The sequence below is a fragment of the Macrotis lagotis genome, chromosome 5, assembly GCF_037893015.1.
Source record: "Macrotis lagotis isolate mMagLag1 chromosome 5, bilby.v1.9.chrom.fasta, whole genome shotgun sequence".
Lineage (NCBI taxonomy): Eukaryota > Metazoa > Chordata > Mammalia > Peramelemorphia > Peramelidae > Macrotis > Macrotis lagotis.
In genome coordinates, this window is record NC_133662.1 from 8770073 (window position 1) to 8788805 (window position 18733).

General features: G+C 48.8%; 2 protein-coding genes and 1 non-coding gene across 7 annotated transcripts in view; all 3 read right to left on the reverse strand.

Moving 5' to 3' along the window:
• PRRC2A (proline rich coiled-coil 2A) overlaps positions 1 to 13760 on the reverse strand; it is a 16844-nt gene extending 3084 nt beyond the window's left edge. For 3 of the 5 annotated variants that reach the window (XM_074236717.1, XM_074236716.1, XM_074236713.1), the window contains exons 1-24: positions 13541 to 13760; positions 11135 to 11309; positions 10439 to 10616; positions 10079 to 10178; positions 9913 to 9985; positions 9337 to 9480; positions 8937 to 9088; positions 8720 to 8796; positions 8399 to 8541; positions 7927 to 8017; positions 7576 to 7789; positions 6509 to 6986; positions 5973 to 6163; positions 5386 to 5680; positions 4984 to 5191; positions 2955 to 4796; positions 2374 to 2648; positions 2019 to 2149; positions 1669 to 1798; positions 1482 to 1567; positions 1096 to 1329; positions 847 to 975; positions 556 to 630; positions 277 to 444 (exon numbers count right to left, since the gene is read on the reverse strand). In XM_074236717.1, coding sequence (XP_074092818.1) covers positions 277 to 444; positions 556 to 630; positions 847 to 975; positions 1096 to 1329; positions 1482 to 1567; positions 1669 to 1798; positions 2019 to 2149; positions 2374 to 2648; positions 2955 to 4796; positions 4984 to 5191; positions 5386 to 5680; positions 5973 to 6163; positions 6509 to 6986; positions 7576 to 7789; positions 7927 to 8017; positions 8399 to 8541; positions 8720 to 8796; positions 8937 to 9088; positions 9337 to 9480; positions 9913 to 9985; positions 10079 to 10178; positions 10439 to 10616; positions 11135 to 11246 — 5526 coding nt within the window. In that variant the 5' untranslated portion in view covers positions 11247 to 11309; positions 13541 to 13760. Of the gene's footprint in view, positions 1 to 276; positions 445 to 555; positions 631 to 846; positions 976 to 1095; positions 1330 to 1481; positions 1568 to 1668; positions 1799 to 2018; positions 2150 to 2373; positions 2649 to 2954; positions 4797 to 4983; positions 5192 to 5385; positions 5681 to 5972; positions 6164 to 6508; positions 6987 to 7575; positions 7790 to 7926; positions 8018 to 8398; positions 8542 to 8719; positions 8797 to 8936; positions 9089 to 9336; positions 9481 to 9912; positions 9986 to 10078; positions 10179 to 10438; positions 10617 to 11134; positions 11310 to 13223; positions 13325 to 13540 lie in introns of those variants that run through there. The other 2 variants (XM_074236715.1, XM_074236714.1) reach the window with 2 other exon arrangements.
• On the reverse strand, positions 10804 to 10938 carry LOC141490331 (small nucleolar RNA SNORA38). The gene has a single exon (XR_012469169.1). It is a non-coding gene; the product is annotated as a small nucleolar RNA SNORA38 (small nucleolar RNA).
• A 2441-nt stretch (positions 13761 to 16201) lies between the features above and the next one.
• AIF1 (allograft inflammatory factor 1) lies at positions 16202 to 17940 on the reverse strand. Its single transcript, XM_074190144.1, has 6 exons — positions 17810 to 17940; positions 17552 to 17613; positions 17391 to 17457; positions 17071 to 17112; positions 16678 to 16840; positions 16202 to 16400 (listed from the first exon to the last, which is right to left on the reverse strand). The coding sequence occupies exons 1-6, from the start codon at positions 17832 to 17834 to the stop codon at positions 16316 to 16318; spliced, it is 444 nt and encodes a 147-aa protein (XP_074046245.1). The 5' UTR covers positions 17835 to 17940; the 3' UTR covers positions 16202 to 16315.
• Between the last annotated feature and the right edge of the window lie 793 nt (positions 17941 to 18733).

The window sequence follows — 18733 nt, forward strand, 5'->3', positions numbered from 1 at the left end:
TGAGAAACTATGTTAAGCACTATGAGTTGCCTTTAAGGATTATGGAGTTTACAGTCTAGTAGAGATATGACTTACAAATAAACTCTTAACAAAAATATGAGTACTGAGCAATACAGATAAATTAGGGGAAAAGAATGGAGAATGGCCAGTTTGCCAGGACACAGTGGTATAGTGAGATCTAGAAAATGTGGCAAAAGAAACTGGGAGAGGGGTAGAGATGGCTGAGGAGGGAGAGGGATGGCTGTGTGTGTGTGTGTGTCTCTCTTTCACACATACCTGGGTGCCTGGAGGCCCTGGGCTGCTGTAGAAGACCTCAGGGTATAGGCGGGGACCCGAGGGGTTCGGATCTGGGCCACAGTGGTTGGGGCCCAGGCTCTTGGATGTTGGCTCAGCTGAGGCAGGACCAGAGGGGAGCAATTCCCAGTCTCGGGATACTGCAGAAGACTGAGAAAAGGAAAGGTCCTCATTTCATGGGAACAGAGTCAGGCACTTTCCTTCCTTTCCAACTCTCCTCTTCCAAAACCTTGACCCCAATGCTTTTCATTATCTACTTACCACCTCAGGCCCAGATTGTGGCAACTCATTCTCTGGCTTTAAACTGTCACCCACCACCAGGCAGAGGTCAGAGTCCTAAGATCACAACACAATGCAGGAGATTAACAAGTAGAATCAGGTCACGTCACTTCCCCCCACCCCAGTCATTTCTCTACCCCTCAACTAATATATATTTATCATATATTTGTATCATATATTTATTAGGACATACTTTATTCTTAGATATATATCTATATCTATCTATCTATCTATCTATATATATATATATAAAAATCTCAGCTCCATACAAACCTTGTCACTGGTTCCAAATTGGATAGGGGGACCAGGTCGGTGAGAGGGCCGGAGGGGACCAGGCTCCGGTCCACGATCTACTCGCTGGGATCGTTCTGTGCCTATAGGGCCTGGGGGCAGAGGTACCTCCTAGAGTAAGACAGACATACACAGACCAAAATCAGGATAACCCAATGCTTTCTAGGTCAAAGATGGAATTGAGGGATTGTGTTACAGATTGCACCTCCCTTCTTTTTTTTGATCTGTTACCTTCTTGTCCCCATCCCGGGAGGCAGGAGGACGTCTCCTTGGAGGGTCAGAGAGCTCAGAGCCAGGTGGACCCTCACCAGGGGCAGTGCTCAGGGGTGAGGGGCCTCCAGGCCGCTTGGGTGCACCTTCCCCTGTCCCCTTTAGTCCCCCATCAGGGGAACTTCGCTGGCTGCAGGGACCTGATGAAACCTGAGAGTCGCCACTCAGATCCACCCCACTGTCAGACTGGCTCATCTGGTATGGGAGGGGGGAGAAGTAATCAGTCTCCAACTGAAAGGAGATCTGAACACGTACAGACATCATATTGAATGTGAGGCAGTAGTACTGAATGTCAGCCTTTATGGATAACCCCACTCTGGATACCCAGATTTTTCCATCTTGCTCACCTCTGTACCAGCCACATCTTCAAAAGGGCTGAGGGGCTCCATCCAGGGCTCCACCGAGCCAGGTCGATAACTCTTTCGGCTGGCGGCTAGAGGCCAGAGGGAAAAATTAGTCAGAAGGAGAAATAGTAATCCTAGAAACTGTTTTGGATTATCCCAAAATCTCATCCCCTGCAACAATTCCACTCACTACTATGTAGACGATTCCAGATGTGGGGAGCTAGGGCCTCTGTGCCTGCATCTCTGGGCTCTCCCCGTGGATTGGATCCCTCTGACTTGGGACCTAGGAATCCAGGACTACGAGGAGGCTGCAAAGACTCCTGCAGGGAGAAGAAAAGGGAATATTAAAAGGTGGAAGAGATGATATGGTATGGAAAATATGACAGACAGAAAGAAGGACAGTAAGGAGGCAAATGGAAAATGATACAGAAAATATGGGGGACTGAAACAATAAATAATAATACCAAAAGCTCAGATGAGGGCAGGCCTGGAAACCTTTAGGACAAGGAAAATAAGAGTATAGCCCCAGCCCCCTCTCACCTCCTGTAGCAGCTCCGGCTTTCGAGGAGGCCGATCACGACGTTTGGGGGGGAAGGGATTAACCCCAGTAGAGTCCCGGGAGGTCCCACTCACCCCCCTCACCAATGGCCCTGGCTCCGCAAAGTGGGGCTCTGAGAAAAATGGGGAAAACCTGGTAGCATATGGATCCAGAGTCCTAGGGTTTCTTCACCATCCCAACCTTCACTTTTTTGGGGGATGGGGGGGTGGGGAGTGGAGGGGGGGCAGAGATCCTAGCACTTTTAGACCCTCAATAGACCTCCCACTTGGGACTCATTTCCCTCTGGTGACAAAAGGCATTACCCACCCCACCTCCAATCCATTTCTCCCAGCTCACCGGTGCCACCTACACCGTTGCTGCTGGCCCTTGGGGGCTCGAATCGTGCTGGGGGCCGGGGAGAGGGGCCCTGAGGGGCTGAGGGAGCCCCTGGCTTGGCCCTTGGGGGGCCCCCTGGGGCAGCTGCACCCCCCTGTCGGCTGCTGAGTTGGGCCAAAGCCTGCTGGATACCAGCTGGGTCGCTGTGGATGACTCTGTCCAGGCGGAAGACGGCAGAGCTGCTGGGGGGTGGGGGTGGCAGGGGAAGTCCTGGGGGACGCTCCTCTGGGGGTCGGCTGGGGATATGGCAGGGGGTAGCTGGCATCAGTCCCAGTGCTGGCCAAGCCCTGCCCTCTCCCAAGTATCCGAGTTGTCTAAATTCCTAAACTTTTGTTGCCTTCTTAACAGTTCACTCTCTTTAAGTCCCAGATGTCATTTTTCTCCCCCTCAAAAGCTCCATTCCCAGGTCTAAACCACTCCCATCTATGAACCACAAATCCTGCCTTATTCTTGAATCTCCTCAGGGGCCCAAATAACACCCCAGCCCACTTTCCCACTAAGTCCACCCTGACCCATAGGCTCAAGTGCCTATTTCTACTCACCTTCGATTTTTGGGTGAGGGCCAGCTCCTTTTGTCCCCTCGCCCGGGGCCAGCCCTCCCCCCAGGGACCCCGCTGCCTCCGCCACCACCTGTCTTTCCCCCTGGTCCCGGGCGCCGATTCTGCCGTTCCATGCCAGGTCGCTGACTGGAGAAACTCCGCTTGCTCAGGTCTTTGGCTCTCTGGCTCAGCTCACCTCGCGGCATGGATGGGACCCCAGGACTGGCCCCAACCCCTCCACCTCCACTGCCAGAGGTTCCCACCACTTTAGGAGTTAGTAGGGTAGGTGGGGGGGCTTCTTTATCTCCCCGACGCTCGCTGGCAAAATCACTGCTCTCTGATGCTGTCTCCCACTCCTCATTAGCCTGGTCAGAGTTCTGGTTTGACAGGTCAGGTGATTTGGCAGCTGCCCTTCGAGGGGGAGGGGGCACCACTGCTGCTGTTGGAACTTCCTCAGGACTAGGGGGTGTGGTTGTGAGGGGTAAGGGTGGAGCCTTTCCCTCAGCCCCCCTTGCTGCGTTCTCCCTCTCTTGCTTCAGTCTTCGGAATCGAGGTGGCTTGTCCTGCTGTTGTGCCCGTCCATGCCTCCTCCTCCGGGGACGTTCCCCATCTTCTATACCACCAGCACTGCTTCGAGCCTGGGGTGGCAGAGGTCCTGGAACCAACTTCTCCTTTGAGGCCTCTTTGCCTGGTGGTAGTGGGCCAGGTGGAGGCTTCTTGGGAGCTAAGGCCTTGGCAGGAGGGCTCCAGCCTGGACCAGCAGAAGGAGGAGGTCGTCCACCCCCTCGACCCCTTCGTGATGGAACACCTCGGGGAGTAAAAACACGCCCACCCCGAGTAGCAGGGAATCGAGCTGGAGCTGGTGAAGGTGGGGCTCCTGGTTGTGGGGGAGCTAGAGATACTTGAGGTGGTGCCCCTTCCTTGGTTGGAGGGGCTTCCTTGTCCGAAGGGGCTAGGTCACTCTCATGGGTCTCACTACCTGTCTCTGAACCCCGTTGCCGGCGCCGCTTAGGGATTTCCTCATACTCTGAACCCTCGCTCCTTGTCTCACTGGCTGTTCGGCCTCGGGGAGGAGGGGGATGGGATGGTCCCCCAGACCCACCGCTATGCCCATCATCTCCTCGGAATTCCCGGTAGCTACGAAACTCGCGGCTTCGTGCACCCCTGCCCCTTCCTCCATAGGTCCCCCTGAAACCCCTACCCCGGGCAAAGTACTCTCCACGGCCCCTGCCTCTGCAGGAAGTTGGTCCCACACGCTCATATGAGTAATCCCGACGAAGTCGAGGTGCAGGGGACAGGGTCCCAACAGGAGGAGCTTCCTTGGGGCCTCCTGTTTTCCCTTTTGAGACTTTTAGAGCATCTGGTTTTGGAACTTTTGAAGTTTCATCACTTGACTCAAGAGGCTTAGAGGGCAGTTCTTCTGCCTTTGTAGGGGGTGGAGTTTTTTTGATAGGCCCAGCACGGCGAGGGGGTGCCCCTGGCTCTTCTGGTGGTCCACCACGGCGATTACTACCTGGGCGGGGACCCCATCTGGTCTCTGTTCGGCTCTCACGTCGTGGTGGAGGTGGGCCCTGGCCCCCACCCCCACCACTCCGGGGGGGTTTGCGCCCAGTTTCTGGTCCCCCTAGCTGTTGGGATTCTTCTTTTGGAGGTTCCTTCTTGGGTGGAATTGACAATTTAGCTGATTCATCACTGCCAGGAGGCCAAGGAATTGGACGAGGGCCCGGAGTGCCTGATTCTTCAAGAGGAAATCGGGTAAGTGGGGGACCAGGGGCTCCATTCTCTGGGAAGCCTGGATAAGTAGCTAGGTAGGGTGGTGGAGGAGGAGCAGGAGGAGTCTCGCTCCTATATAAAAAATGATGTCGAAAACAGAAAAAAAACAAAAATGGTATAGAGTTAGGATTCATTACAGATACCATTTTAACAATTCAAATCTTCCCCTCTTCCCCAAAAATGTATATCATACCAAACAATACTCCCCCATCCTATGAACTCTCTGAGGACTTAGGATTTCTACTTCATCTCATCTCACCTTATGCCCTTGTCATCCTCTTCTGTTTGGCGCAATGGAGAAGTGAGAGGGCGATTATCAGCAGGCACAGTAGCAAAGACATCTCCTGCCCAAGCCAGCTTTGGGTCCACTGGTGGGGTGCCTCGTTCCCTTAGGAGGGGAGGTGGGTGCCGCTCAAAAGGCTCTGAACTCGAGCCTCCACTGTCTGAGCGCTCCCGGGGAACCAGACCTGAGATATGGGATGGTGGTTAGAAAAAAGAATGGGGCTTTGGCACCAACATTCCCATATAATGGGTACAACTACTAAGAACACTGGAAAATCTCTTGCAAAAATCAAAAGACTCTTCTTCCTAATCCTAATTCTGTCTCTATTGCTCTCCCTTCTCCCTTCATTGATCCATTTAAACAAGGTCCACTCCTTACCAGAGGGATGTACACCTGGAGGGTAAAAGTCCAGGGGTGGCCGCCCTTGGAGCAGCCTAGGATCCATATAAGGTGGAATCATCATCCAACGAGGGTCAAAGTTCATTGGGGGCATTGGTGGTGGCCGTCCCAATGAGCCAGGGTATAGGGCCTTAGGTGGTGGGGGTGGAGCCTGGGGGGGTGGCACAGCACCCATGGCCACAGGCTGAGGAGGTGATGGGGGCACTGGAGCAGGAGGGGTAGGACCCTGTTGATGCTGCTGCCACTGCTGTTGCTGCTGCTTCAAAAGCTGCTCCTGGGAAAAGAGAAAAAACAATCCCAATAGTACCAAGGAGAGTAGGGTGAGCCTGATTTTGTGTCCAGTAAACTGGAAAGAGGAAAAAAGAATGAATTAAGTGAAGAAGAGGGATGAAGACAGAAGATAGCAGAGAACCAAAGAAATTGAGAGAGAGCTAAAGCCTAAGTTAGACTGAACTGAAACAAGATAAAACTGAATGGAGATAAATAGCAGAATGATCTAGAAGGAGGTCAATGGTCATAGCAAACCCTGTTGAAAATGGGAGATGGAGAAAGGGCTTCAAGCTTACTTGCTGCTGACGTTGGAAGCGGGGAGGCAGTGACTTCTGGTATTTAGGATAGCCCAGCCCCTGGTTAGGGGGCTGTCGGGTTGGTCCAGCTCCATCAACCTTGGGTTCCACCTTAGGAGCTGGGGGTGTGGTAGGTGGGGGGACCTCTTCTGGTGGCTCAGGAGCATCCTTTGATGTTGGTGGAGGCTCTGCTAAATTGAGGAGGGAGAAGGAAAATCAAAGTGGCTCAGGCAAATAGATTCTTATCTATAAAAACCATCTTACTCCCTTCAAGACACTCAAGATCCATGAAATTCTCCCTCACATCTAGTGTCCATCAAGACAATGATAAAATGAGTTTGCTTACTCTTCCTGGTCAAACAAACTGGAATAAGAGTCAACTCACTTAAGATTTAGTAGATTAAAATCATCCCTTCTCAGTTCATAAATCAGGGTGAAGGTTCTTCTTTCATCCTACCACTAACCATTCCCTGGCCTCAAAATAGCCAAAATAACCACACAAAACACAAATATCCATCTGATTCTGTTCCCCATACCTGGGCTAGCATCAAAGCTGCTGCTGCTGGTACTGCTACTGCTGCCCCCACTCACTACTGTGGGAGCTGGAGCTAAGACAGGAACAGGGGCAGGCTGAACAGGGGCAGGGACCAGGGCTGGCTCTTCAGGTTCTTTCTCAGCAGGTGGGGTTAGCACAGGAGGTGGTGCTGGGGGTGGTGCTGAGGGTTCTTTGGAGGTAGCAGGGGGTGGTGCTGGGGTGGGTGGAACAGCAGGGGGAGCAGAAGGCTCTGCTTTGAGTCGTTTGTCAGGTGCTCCAAACTTCTCATCCAGTCTCTTGAGCTTCTCTGCACAGGCTGCCCGTCGCTCCTCTTGCATACGTCGCTCCTCTTCTTCTCGGCGCCTTCGTGCCCGCTCTACTGCCAGAGAGATCTCTGATGATGATTGCTTTCGACGTTGCCGCCAAGCTTCATCCTCATCTTCAGGTGCTGGTGGCTTACAAGGTGGGCCTCCACGATCCTATTGATAGACATGAACCAATGTCAGACACATACTTCCACTGTAGCTTTATACTATTATTTGGCATTCTGATTCCATATTGCATCACACCACCTAAATCCTTCCTAATCCTGGCACAGGACCTCAGTCGTGGGTGAGATGGAGAAATACTCCACTAGTCTTTCCCTCCCATTTCTCTCAGGAGCTCATTCTCAGGGCTTTTATTTCAATCACCCACCTTCCTTCTTTCCAGAGCTCAGGTTTGATCCCTCAAGCAAGTTTCCTCAATTTTTTCCCTTGATCATGTCCTTCATCTCTTTTGGCATTCTTAAAATCCAACTATCTCAAAGGGGTCTTTGAGATTATCTAGTCCAACTCACTTATTTTAGAGATGAGTAAATTAAAGCCCAAAATGATGCAATTTGCTCAAAATTAATGATGTCCTAAGTCAAGGACTCACACCCAGGCGTGTCTACCCCTAAGTGCTCTGCTACCTATATAACACCTTGTCTCCTCCTCATACATCAGCCCATGTCACACTAACTTTCCACAAGCTACTGTTCTCCCCTACTATATTCCTCATATATCTTACGATTCTGTCAAAACTCACTGGGTAGTCTCCAGGGGACCCCCAATTCCCAGTGGGGCCTCTGTGAGGTGGGGGTGGGGGAAGCTTAGGGGCAGGAGGCCCAGGCTCTGCCTCGGGAGGCCGGGAGGTTTCTGTCCAAGCTGCCTTGGGAGGGGGCGGCTCACTTCCAGGGGAGCAGCCCTTCTTGTTGTCTGTGTCAGAGGGCCGGTCCTCACTGGAAGGATGGGACTCCTTGCTGTGGGAAGAGGAACAAGGGCAATCAAAGCATTGTCCCCTTGATCAAAGGTGATTTTTCTCCAAGAATCATAGGATTTCAGAATTCAGATAATTGGAATGCCCCCACCTTCCACCCCCCCCACCCCCCCCACTCACTGGCCCTCTGTTCCATCTTCATCAGAGTCACGACCATCCTCCTCGTCACTAAACTTGAGCTTTTCTGTGTAGTCTACCTCCTCATGGGCCCCTGAAGGAGAGGGTATAAGCTGGTAAACCCGGTATCTTTCTATTGGAACCTGGGCAGTTTTCACTTTGGCTGACTATTCCTCCCTTCTAGGACTGGGCCCAAGACTGGGGGGAAGGGTAGTGGTGGTGGATAAATTACATTTATAGGAGGATACAATAATTTCTCTTTTTCAACTCTCCCATTCCAACTGACCCTTCAAAAGTGGCTCCTTTAAACCCCCAATTCCTCAAATTCTTCACCAATGACACTCCCATCCCACCCAACCCCTCATATATCCTGAAAGATTTTATCCTTTCCCTCATTAGTTCAATTTTTTTTTCTCCCAGCAGATCCCGTTTCATAGGTTCCTTTTATCCAGCTCTCCTTGAATTCTCCACTCACCCGCCCAACCGTCATCATTCTCCTGATCCAGCTGGTCAAATTCCTTGAGGTTATCCTCCTTGAGGATGGAGGGTCGGCTCACAGGCTCTGCCAGGCGCATGGGGGGACCTGAGCCCCGGGGGCCAGCCAGCCGGGGAAATCGGCTGCATTAAGGGTATGTGAATGGATTACACCTCTAAATGGGGCTCTGTTTTCTAGGAGATATATCTTATTCCCTCATAGGTCCCATTCTGTTCAGTCTCCCAGACTCTAAGGTATCCTAACCCTCAGCCCCACAACCCACCCACCCTAGTTCCAAACCCAATGCTTGCTCTCTCTCACCTGGGCCCATCAGGAGTAGGGTATCGGTAAGGCCCCTGTGGTCCATAAGGAGGGAACGGGAGATATGGGGGGTACATCTGCAAGAGGTCCCAACACTTGTACTCAGAGGGGAATCCAAGAGGTCTAATCCTCCCCACAAAACCCTGACCCAACCCTCTTGCTGTTCTTTTATTCCCTAGACCACCAAGAGCCCCTCTTCTCAAGACCCACTACTCACAAAGGGCGGCATCATCCCGCGGTAGGAAGGGAACTGGGGGGGGCCAGAGGGCTGGAGCCCCCCCCGGGGGTCGTGACCATGATGGAGTTTGGAGTCTGGGCCCTCCAACTCATCAGGGCCCCGCCCACCTCCATCCCTCCAAGTTGTGGCATCTGTTAAAGGTAGGGGATTAGAGACAAGAAGAAGGGAAAGAAAAACAAAGTGATGTGACCACTTGGGAGCAAGAAAACAGGTAAACAAAGTTAGTCATCAGGTCAGCAACTGGTTCTGGAATAAAAACTAAAGATCTTATTGGGAAAGGATATATGGGAAAATAACTCACAGATCAAGAAAGTAATTTTTAGTGAAATGAAAATTTTAAAAATAGCAATGAAACTTTTTTTTTAAAAGAGGGACACACTTTGGGGGCGGAGGCTTGGTCCGGGCCCAGACGACTGTTCGGCAGACTCCCTTTCCTTGGCAGCCTTGTCCTGGTCGCCAGCCGCCTGCAGGGTCGGAAATTCCTCTCGAGAGAATCGTGACAGTAGGTTTGATGCCCTTCCACCTACAAAGGATGAGGGAAAAACAGAAACATCTTATCATTATCAAATATACCAAATATTTGCTGAGCACCCAAAATTATCAGATTTTAGACTAGATTTCCTACTTCCCCCACCTCTCAGATGGAGTTGGGGACTTATCACTCAAAAAGTAATGAAATGGTTCTGCTAAGAGATGTTCTGCCTATCCCTAAAATGCCTTACATGACAGAACCTTGGTTCCTGGGAAGATGGAACCTGTACTACAGAATCCATGGCCAAAAAAAAATAACCAAACTTGTGACTGCCTGTAAGGAGGGTAGCACCAATATCACAGAACTTAGACCCTAAAAGAGGTTTACTAAACAGTTAGAAGGCAATGAAGGAATATTACAAAGACAACAATGCATATCTATCCTTCATACAGAAGAACACTTTACTCCAATGCCTCCACTTACCATCCCCGTGCGCTCCATGGGTGACACTGGCCTGTGCCCAAGACTTTACCCCGCTTGGAACTGAAGGGGTGTTCTGTTGGGAGAGAAATTAAAGTCATAAAATGAGCTAAGAGCTTCAGATGCCTTCCTCTCTTTATTCTGAGTATGGCTGAATAATAAATAATACCTCGGGAACTGCTGGGGGGCGCTTCGGCTGGTTGGAGGCAGGCGTCTGTGAAGCCGGCAGTGGCTGCGATTCCGGCGGCTGAGCAGTTGAGGCATCGGAACTGGAGGGAGATGGAAGGATAGAGGGATTAAGTCTGGGACTAACCACATCTCCTAACCCATTTAAATAAGACATTTTTGCAAGCCATAATCAAATCAATGAGTGATGAAAACTCAGGCCCCAACCCTCTTAAGGACTCCATTATCCTTGCTTCTAGTTTTCATGTTTGTGCACGAAGAAGTAATTCAAACTCCAGCTCTATTACCAGATCCCCTCTGAAAAAAGGTGAAGCCCCCAACACCTCCTTATGGTTCCCCACACCTCTTGGGGTCGGATTGCTCCTGTTTGCTTGCCCATCCTGTCCCGTCTTTTGGCACTAGAGAGACATTGGGGTCATTGCCTTTGTTCTCGGCTTTCAGACTCGGCAGATTGGCTGGGGGTGGCATGCGCCGGGCGATGGCAACTTTCCCAAGACTCTGTAAGCCATGTCGAGGAGCAACTAGGGAAAAAAGGTAGAGGAGGGTCAGGAATGTCTCCAACCTAGGCCATGAGAGATCTGGCTCAGATTTATGGGACTCCAATGCCAGATATCTACAATTTACACCATGTTTTGATCAAGGGCCCAATCTGAGCATAAAACCCCTTATCCCTGTGATTTAGGGCTGAGACTCTACTCCACTAAAAATTAATGTAGGACAGGAAGTCTTGGGCTAGCAAGGGTAGGGTAAGCCAGCCCTATACTTTTCCTACCCCTCATTTCTTTGCCTCCAGTTCTTACGTATCTATGGATGGTAAGCCACAGATACGCCTTTGTAGGAGGTAAAATAACTCCTACCTAGAATCAGGTACCTACCCCCTCCCTCTCTATCCCTAGGGTAGAGCAACTAAGCCCTCTGTGTTCCTTTGGCCTCCCATGTCTCCACTATGTCTGGTTCTCCCAAAGGACCTTGAGCCCTCCCATCATTTCTGTCCCCATCCCCCCCTCCAACATGGCAACGTTCCCAAAAGGGCCCTCACCAGCGGGTTTCTGGATCTCTAAGGACTTGCCCTTGTATGTATCAAACAGGTTGAGCGAGGAATACTTCTTTCCATCCTTTCCCTTGGCAGTCGGCCCCGAGCGATCGGACATCGCGCTGGAAGCTCATTGAGTACGTTGGGTCCTGCAGGCGCCTCCCCCGAAACGTGCTGGAGCCTGCAGGTGAGGTTCCAGCATCTCACTCCCTGTTCTCTCAGGAACAGAAGAGGAGGGAGATGCCCAACTCTCACTTCCTTCAGAGTCAAAGGTATCTTAGAACTCTAGTTCACTCTTTTATTGAAAAACTCAGCTAGGGGTGGCTAGAGCACTGGCTTTGGAGTTGGGAGTACCTGAGTTCAAATCCGGCCTCAGACACTTAATAATTACCTAGCCATGTGGCCTTGGGCAAGCCAGTTAAACCCATTGCCTTGAAAAAAAACTCTAAAAAAAATAAGAGTGGGTAGAAAAGCTCAGCCTTCTATTACCTCTCAGACATCTCAACAGTGAAGTTTCTCACAACTTCCAAATTCAGTCAGGGAGATCTGAATTTAAAATTCTGATGCTTTTCTGCAACTGATTTTCCCACTTGGCCTCATCCTCTGATACCACAATTTAAAGTCCAAAATTATTGGGTGGAGGAAGAGAAGGAGTCTAAGTAACTTAATGACTTCATTTTAGTTCAATGGAAAACATCAGATCTCTCCTTCTTTGTGCCTTTAATTCTTTCCATCTCCCAGCAAATAAACAAAAAATATTTATCTTTCTCTCAGAGAGAATAAACACACTAATCTTTTTCCCAGAGAAAAAACCAGTAAGATTACAGCTCAACAGAAATCTCAGTCCCATCACTTTTCAAAACTGAAACCTCCATAAACTTCCCAACCCTGTTTCAGGGCCCTGGGCCCCAGGCTCTATTCCAAGCATGCTTTCCGTCCCATCTGGGGAGGGTTAGGAAAGAGGGATGCTGGGAGTTCGGGAATTTTATGAGCTTGCCTAGTCAGAATAAAGATTGGCGTCTGAGAAATGCTCAGGAGAAAAATCAGTGTTGCTCCACACTCTTTGGCTGAAGCATCCAAACTACCTGCACAATTCCAAACTCAGGTTCTGGGTTAAGGCACCAATCAACTATATTTTATCTTCCTAAATCCAGATGGTGGAGAAATAGTAATATGGACCATTTATTTGGGCATTTCCCTCCAGGGGACCAGTGCTAAACCCTACCCCCAATCCTGAAACTTTCTCTTTTACCTCCCTCTTCTCAAAACTTAAAATATCCAAACCTATGGTTGCTCATATATCTTCAGTCACAGGATTCCTGATCCCCACTTCCCCAAGAGCACTATGTGTAGGGGAAGGAACACAGCGAGTCCCCTTCCTTTAGGGCTGCCACCAGGATTGTGCCCAAAGGATGGGAGGCACAATTTCTTTTTTTGTGGAGCTGGAAAAGGGGGAGGTGGGTGGAATGTTCTTCGAGAAGAACAGAGGTGGTTTGCTTCCTTACAAAGAGCAAAATATAGTGTAAATAACTATGTACATTCAGGAAGTTATTCCCAAAGGGAAGGACTGGGCCCTTCCCAAAAAGGGAAAAGAAAGGAATGGGGAATCATCCTAAAAAAGGACCCACTCATGTACCAATGATGAAGCAAGCTCCAGATAGGGGGTAAGCTTTACCAGAGGAGGTAGGGAAAAATGCGAGGTGAGAAGGAAATTCATTGGGGAAGAAAAGAGGTTAAGGGGAGAAAAAAGGAAGGAGTGAAAGAAATGCTTCAAGTAGGAGAATGTGTAATGGGAAGGGAGGTCAAAAGGGGGAATAGGTATGGAAAAGGGGAATTGTGAGGAGAAAGGGAAGGATGAGTGAAGGCAAGTCAGACAGACTATATAGGGCGTAGAGTGACCCGAGGGGGGCTCTGAAAGGGAGAGGGGCGACCCGGAAGGAGGAAAAACGAGGTGACACAGAGGGCGAGAAGAGAGCCAGCAAGCCTGGGAAGAAAGCTAAACCCCAGTGAGTCAGTACCGAGCTGGAGGAGGGGAACCGGGGTACAATATGGAGGAAGGGGATACAGAGGGGGTTGTTTTTGAAGAAGCTGTTACCTCTAGTTGTAGGAGATGGGGGCATCCCCGAAGAGGAAGCGAGGGTCGCCCCGCCAGAAGCTGGGGGAAACAGGTTATCACCCCCTTGAGGAGGGGGAGGGGAACAGGGAGGGGGTGGGGGTCCTGGGGGGAGGGGCGGCCGGCCCAGGCAGCAAGAAGAGGACAAAATGGCGTCGGCGGCTGATGGCTGCTGCTGCTTCTACCTCCTCCCCCCGCCGCTACCGCCGTCTCTAGCGCCAGCCCTTCCGTCGCAGCCGCCGGCCGCCAGCCACGCCGAGAATGAGGTGGCCGTACCGCTGCGCGCCCCCCAGACTCACCTGGCCGGGTGCGCGGGGGTCCGGGGCCGGGGTCTGGGGCTCCCCGGGGCGGGATGGCGGCGGGGCGGGGGCGGATGGCGGCGGATGGCGCCGGCTTCGGCTCCTCCCGTCTCCCTCGCTCGCTCGGCGGCTCGGCTCCGACTAACGGCCCATCCGGGCAACCGCCGCCCCCGGGAGCGCCCCCCCCAACCTCCCGCCTCCCTCCGCGCTGAGGCACGCCCCCTTCATTTGCATAAAGGGTGGAGTTCCCGCCACCCGATCCCACACTTTAATCACAGTGCTGTTCGTTTAAGAAAAAAAAAAGAAAAAAGGAAAACCTTGGGAAGAAAAAAATGGGGAGAACAAAAAAAAAAATTAATGGGGACAAGTGAAGGGGGATGGTGAGAAGGATATTTGCATAAAGGGGTGGGATAAACCGTAGCTAAGACTGTGGTTGGCTAGGGAAGCAGGCCCCTCCCATCCTCAGTCGGCCGTTACGGCGTGAGGCGTGAGGCGTGAGGCGTGAGGCGTGCGAGAGGGGCGGGACCACGGCGCCGGCCTACTCGGCGGTTGGTAGCTGTCGAACGTAAGCTACGGAAGGAGGTGGAGCCTGCGTCTTGCGTACGCGGCGGGAAGAGGCGGGGTAGACGTAAGCGACAAAGCTGGAAATAGGGATAATACGCGTGGAACTAATGAATCGGCAAAGGGGTGGAAAGGAATAGTCGAATTGTTAGTATAATATATACGGTGAATGAGGCTTACGGGGGTCTCCTGATATCCTGGCGAGGGTTATGTCTCCAGCAATGGGGCGGGGCTCCACAAAGTTGCTTAGAATAAAACACGCCTCGGCCATATTTACGTATATATTTAACGAACACCCGGTGAAAAGAGCCAAAACTGAAGGATCAGAAAGCCAACTTTCTGTGGTTTTAACGCTGCCCATTTCAATGTTTCGCCATATGTATAGAGATATGGATTAGAGACGCTCTGTGATTTCATTGATGGGAGGGCTCCCGAACGGCAGGTTTCTGTGTTCTTCCATACAGCCTCGAGGTTCAGTGACTATCCCAGGGTGACGAGGCAGGCGGGACTCAGTATTCCCGGCTACTGGGACTAGTTTCCATCCCTTATTCCTTGCTGTCTCTCTGCCTCGTAATTAGTTTTGGGATCCCTTTTTACTCATAATTATTAAGGGCAACCCTTCTCCCTCACTGAGACCCCGCTCCCATAAAGCTTTTGTTTTTGTGCATATCTATCAGTATTTACCGTATTAAAAAGAAAAATGTCTTAATATTGTGAAAGTTGTTTTTTTTTTACTTCCAGCACAGCCTAAGAGGTTCTTAAGGACCCCTCTTGGGGCACTGAAAACTACTGCTCTAGCTAGTTCTCCTTCTTTGAATAATATGTGCAAACTATATGAACAGAAGGGAGCTATTTTGTCAGAATAGTTGTTCAGCATAATAAAAGCAATTAGTGATGAAAAGCAATATCGTTTATATGAAATATAATATTTTTTAAGATTTTAAAAATTTTGAATTCTAAATTTTTTCCCCTCCCACAGTTGAGAAAACAAGCAATGATTTCCATTATAAATGTGGTCAGGTAAAATATCTCCATATTAATATCTCCATATTAATATATTGCAAAAAAATGCAAGAAAAGTGCACGCAATTCATTAGTTCTCTCTCTGGAAATGGATAGCATTTTTTTATCTTAAGTTCTTTGGAATTTTATGATTATATAATTGTAATAAAATAGAGTATGTTTCTAGTGCACTTAATAGGTTTTCAAAAAGTGACAGACAGTACTCCTTCACTCTTATTTCCTAGCTTCTCCTTTATTTTTTTTTTGTAACCCTAACCACGGGCTAGTCACTTGACCTTCCAAATCTCAGGAAACTTAAGAATTAAGTTGTAGACTTGGTGCTTAAGAAAGTTCTCATATACTTTAAATACAAGGTACTGTAGAGAACATAAAAATAGACATGTCCTTGTTCTTCCCCTCAGTGACCTAACAGTCTGGTAAGGGAGCTATCTTCAGAATATAACTCCAGTTTCTTTTTTTAATGTTATTTATTGAAAGCAGTGGGGTTAAGTGACTTGCCCAAGGTCACACAGTTTGGCAATTATTAGGTGTCTGAAGTCCGATTTGAACTCAGGTCCTCCTGATTCCTGAGCCAGTGCTCTATCCACTTCACCGCCTAGCTGCCCCTATACTCCAGTTTCAATATAAAAAAAAAATTCTCCAAACCAAATCTCTACCTACCTAGTTTTTGAGGTTCATCACAACTTGCTCTGTGAAACAATTCCTGATGTTCCACTTAAAGGTAGCGGTGGTAGAGTGAACTTTTCCTCCTCTGAACACCCCAGAGCATTATGCAACATATAAGGAAGGTTCAATATATGTTGATATCTTTCCCCATCTGTTTTGAAAATTAGTAAAATGTAGGAAAAGCCACTGGAGTTGGGAGACTTCATTTGGATCAAATGGATGGGTGGGGATAGTTAATTCTTTCACTTTCCATTCAGGCAGAGTGTGTGTGTGTGTGGGGGGGGGCGATAAGACACTTTGTAAACTTCAAAACAATAAGGTCCATAACTAAGTAGGCATTCACAATATATTTTTCATCAACTGATTACTTAAGTTGGTACCCTATCCCAATTCTGCCTCCCACCCCAAAAATCAAATAGACTCAATTTTGAAGGGGAGGGAATATATTTAATTCACAGCTTGCTTTCTACTTTCAACTTCCCATTTGGGGTAGGGGAAGATGAACCTGAATAACTCCCTCCCAAATCAAGGCAGCTCAGAGATTGCTTTCTTGGCTGGGGGGGTCATTGGTTTCTCTTGTTCTCTGTTTTTTCCCTCATACATCAGGATCCTGAATTGGAGAATTGGAAAGATAGAAGGGTGGGGAATGGGCAAGAGTCAGCTTAAGGGAGGAGTTAAGGGGTCAGAACCAAATAAATTAAGAAGACAGAGACTGGGCTATGAAAGTAACCAAAAAGGACTTAAGAAACTTGGGAGAAAATTGATTTGGTAGAAGGGAATAGATAAGAAGAACCATAGCTTTATTGGGGAAATTGTCCTTGGGAAGTCTGGAGAATGGGTAGGGAATTCAGATAAATATGGGGGATCCAGGATAGTCTGACACTTACATTTTAAGAATGGCTGATCTCTTGCCTAGCATCATCCTGAGGAAGGCAGAGTAACAGATGGTCTCCTCAGAGCCACCTGCCACATCTTTAATTAGTTTCTTCAGCTCCAGGTGAGTCTTGGGGACTCCTAGTTTCTCCAGCATTCTCTTCAGGGACATTATATCTTCCAGATTGATTGGAGAGGATAATACAAGCCCATTTCTTTAGATTCTCATTGTCTTTTCCTCCCCATGAAGGGAATAGATCCCACCCTCCCAGTGAGTAGCACTGCAACAAATGCCAAGCCTCTGGTAGTTTGGCAAAGGCTCAAGGTAGGCTACCCTCTTCCATTACTACATATGTTTTTGAAAAGAATATTTCTTCCTCCCACCCCTGGGATTGCCCCATTCTCACCAATATTGCCTTCTCCATTCAGGTCAAATTCCATATATTTCTCTGAAGGGATGAGGAGAAAAAAAGAGTAGGGAGGAGAGTGAAGAAAAGAATTCATTTGCAATGGACAGAGAGGTTATTGGCAAGAGTGGTTGAAAAGGATGGGATTGAAGAAATGGGATGGGAGATAGCAACAATTAGGGGAGAAACTGAGGGAGAAAGGAGGTAAATAAATGGATGCTATTGGAAAGTAAGTTTAAATGCAGGACAATGACAGGGATAGGAGTATGTATCTTATTACTGGCTCCCTGTCCCAACCAGAAGTTTTCCCTTTCTCTTACTCTTAAAGGCTTCCAGTTTTGAAAGTAGATCTTCATCATTGCTATATTTGGGGTCATCCAGGAATTCCTATGGGCAACAGGGAGGGAAATGAACAATCCTTTTCTCAATTCCTTGCTTTTCTTCCCTTTTGTTCCCCCTCCTCTTTTTTTCACCTCCTTACCTGGTTGATTTTATTCAGTCTCTCCTCCTGCTGAACTTTGAGCAGTCCAAATTCCTTGCCCCCTAGGAAGGAAAGAGTTAAAACACAGAAATTAAAAGTACTCACCAGACTTACATAATTCTTACCTTCTTATCACACATAGTACTTTGAATATCCTCACCCCACCCTACGACTCCCCATTCCTTGAGTTCCCCTCTCACTCCTTCCCCCAGCCATCTTTCCCAGTTCTACTTCTATTATTTCTATACTTTTTCTTACCCTGAAAATCTCTGGTCTGGTTCATGACCCCTAAGTGACTACAGGAGAGTTGGAACCAGGCAAAACTGTCTGTCCTGTCAGTCCTCCCCAAGCCAATATCCTCTGCTGTCTACCTCCTAGACTTCCTCTTTCCTGGAACCCCTTTGCCACCACCTCCTTGTCTTCACTTCCCCATCAGTTTTTTCTTGCTCCAACAACCTAAGGGAGGGGCTAGAATTGGGTTTAGATATATTGGATGAATGAAGGAAGAAAAAGAGAAAATACAGAATGGATTGTCCCTCTTGCTATACTTCTCAACTCATTCCCTTGGATTGAGATAACAATCTCAACAATTGAAATAGCAATAATAATTTCTTAAAATACCTCTCTCCTGAGCTATCTGAGGCTACAGTCACTTTCCCCTCATATCTTTGCATTTGTATTTGGAATTTTTACTTTTTTTTTCCTAGGTTTTTGCAAAGCAAATGGGGTTAAGTGGCTTGCCCAAAGCCACACAGCTAGGTAATTATTAAGTGTCTGAGGCTGGATTTGAACCCAGGTACTCCTGACTCCAGGGCCGGTGCTCTATCCACTGTGCCACCTAGCCGCCCCTGAATTTTTACTTCTTATAGGACCTATTCTGACTCTTGGTAGGTCAGTGTGAACTTGTGATACTCTTAACTGGACTCTCACTTGTATTTCCTTCAGTTTTCCTATGTGGTAGGTACCATTGATGGAAAAGATTCTTTCAACTTCTTCCCTTCCTCCCCTCTACTCCTCCCAGGTGTATGTCTTTTCATAGAAATTGCCAGGGTCCAGTGATTAGAAATTTTGAGAAGAGAAATTGAGGGTAAGCAGGGGAGAGAGACTTTTGAAAGTGGAGAAGAAAAGGATATAGTCTGAGTAGAGTGTGTCAGCTGAGATATGTTTGTAAGTGTTCAGGGA

Coding starts and splice junctions, on each gene's coding strand:
- AIF1 (XM_074190144.1), bottom strand. CDS start 17,834: ATGAACCAGACCAGAGATTTTCAGG. Junction 17,113..17,390: donor AAAACTGGAAGCCTTTAAGA/GTAAGAGAAAGG, acceptor TCATCCCTTCAG/AGAAATATATGGAATTTGAC. Junction 16,841..17,070: donor GAATGGAGAAGGCAATATTG/GTGAGAATGGGG, acceptor TCAATCTGGAAG/ATATAATGTCCCTGAAGAGA.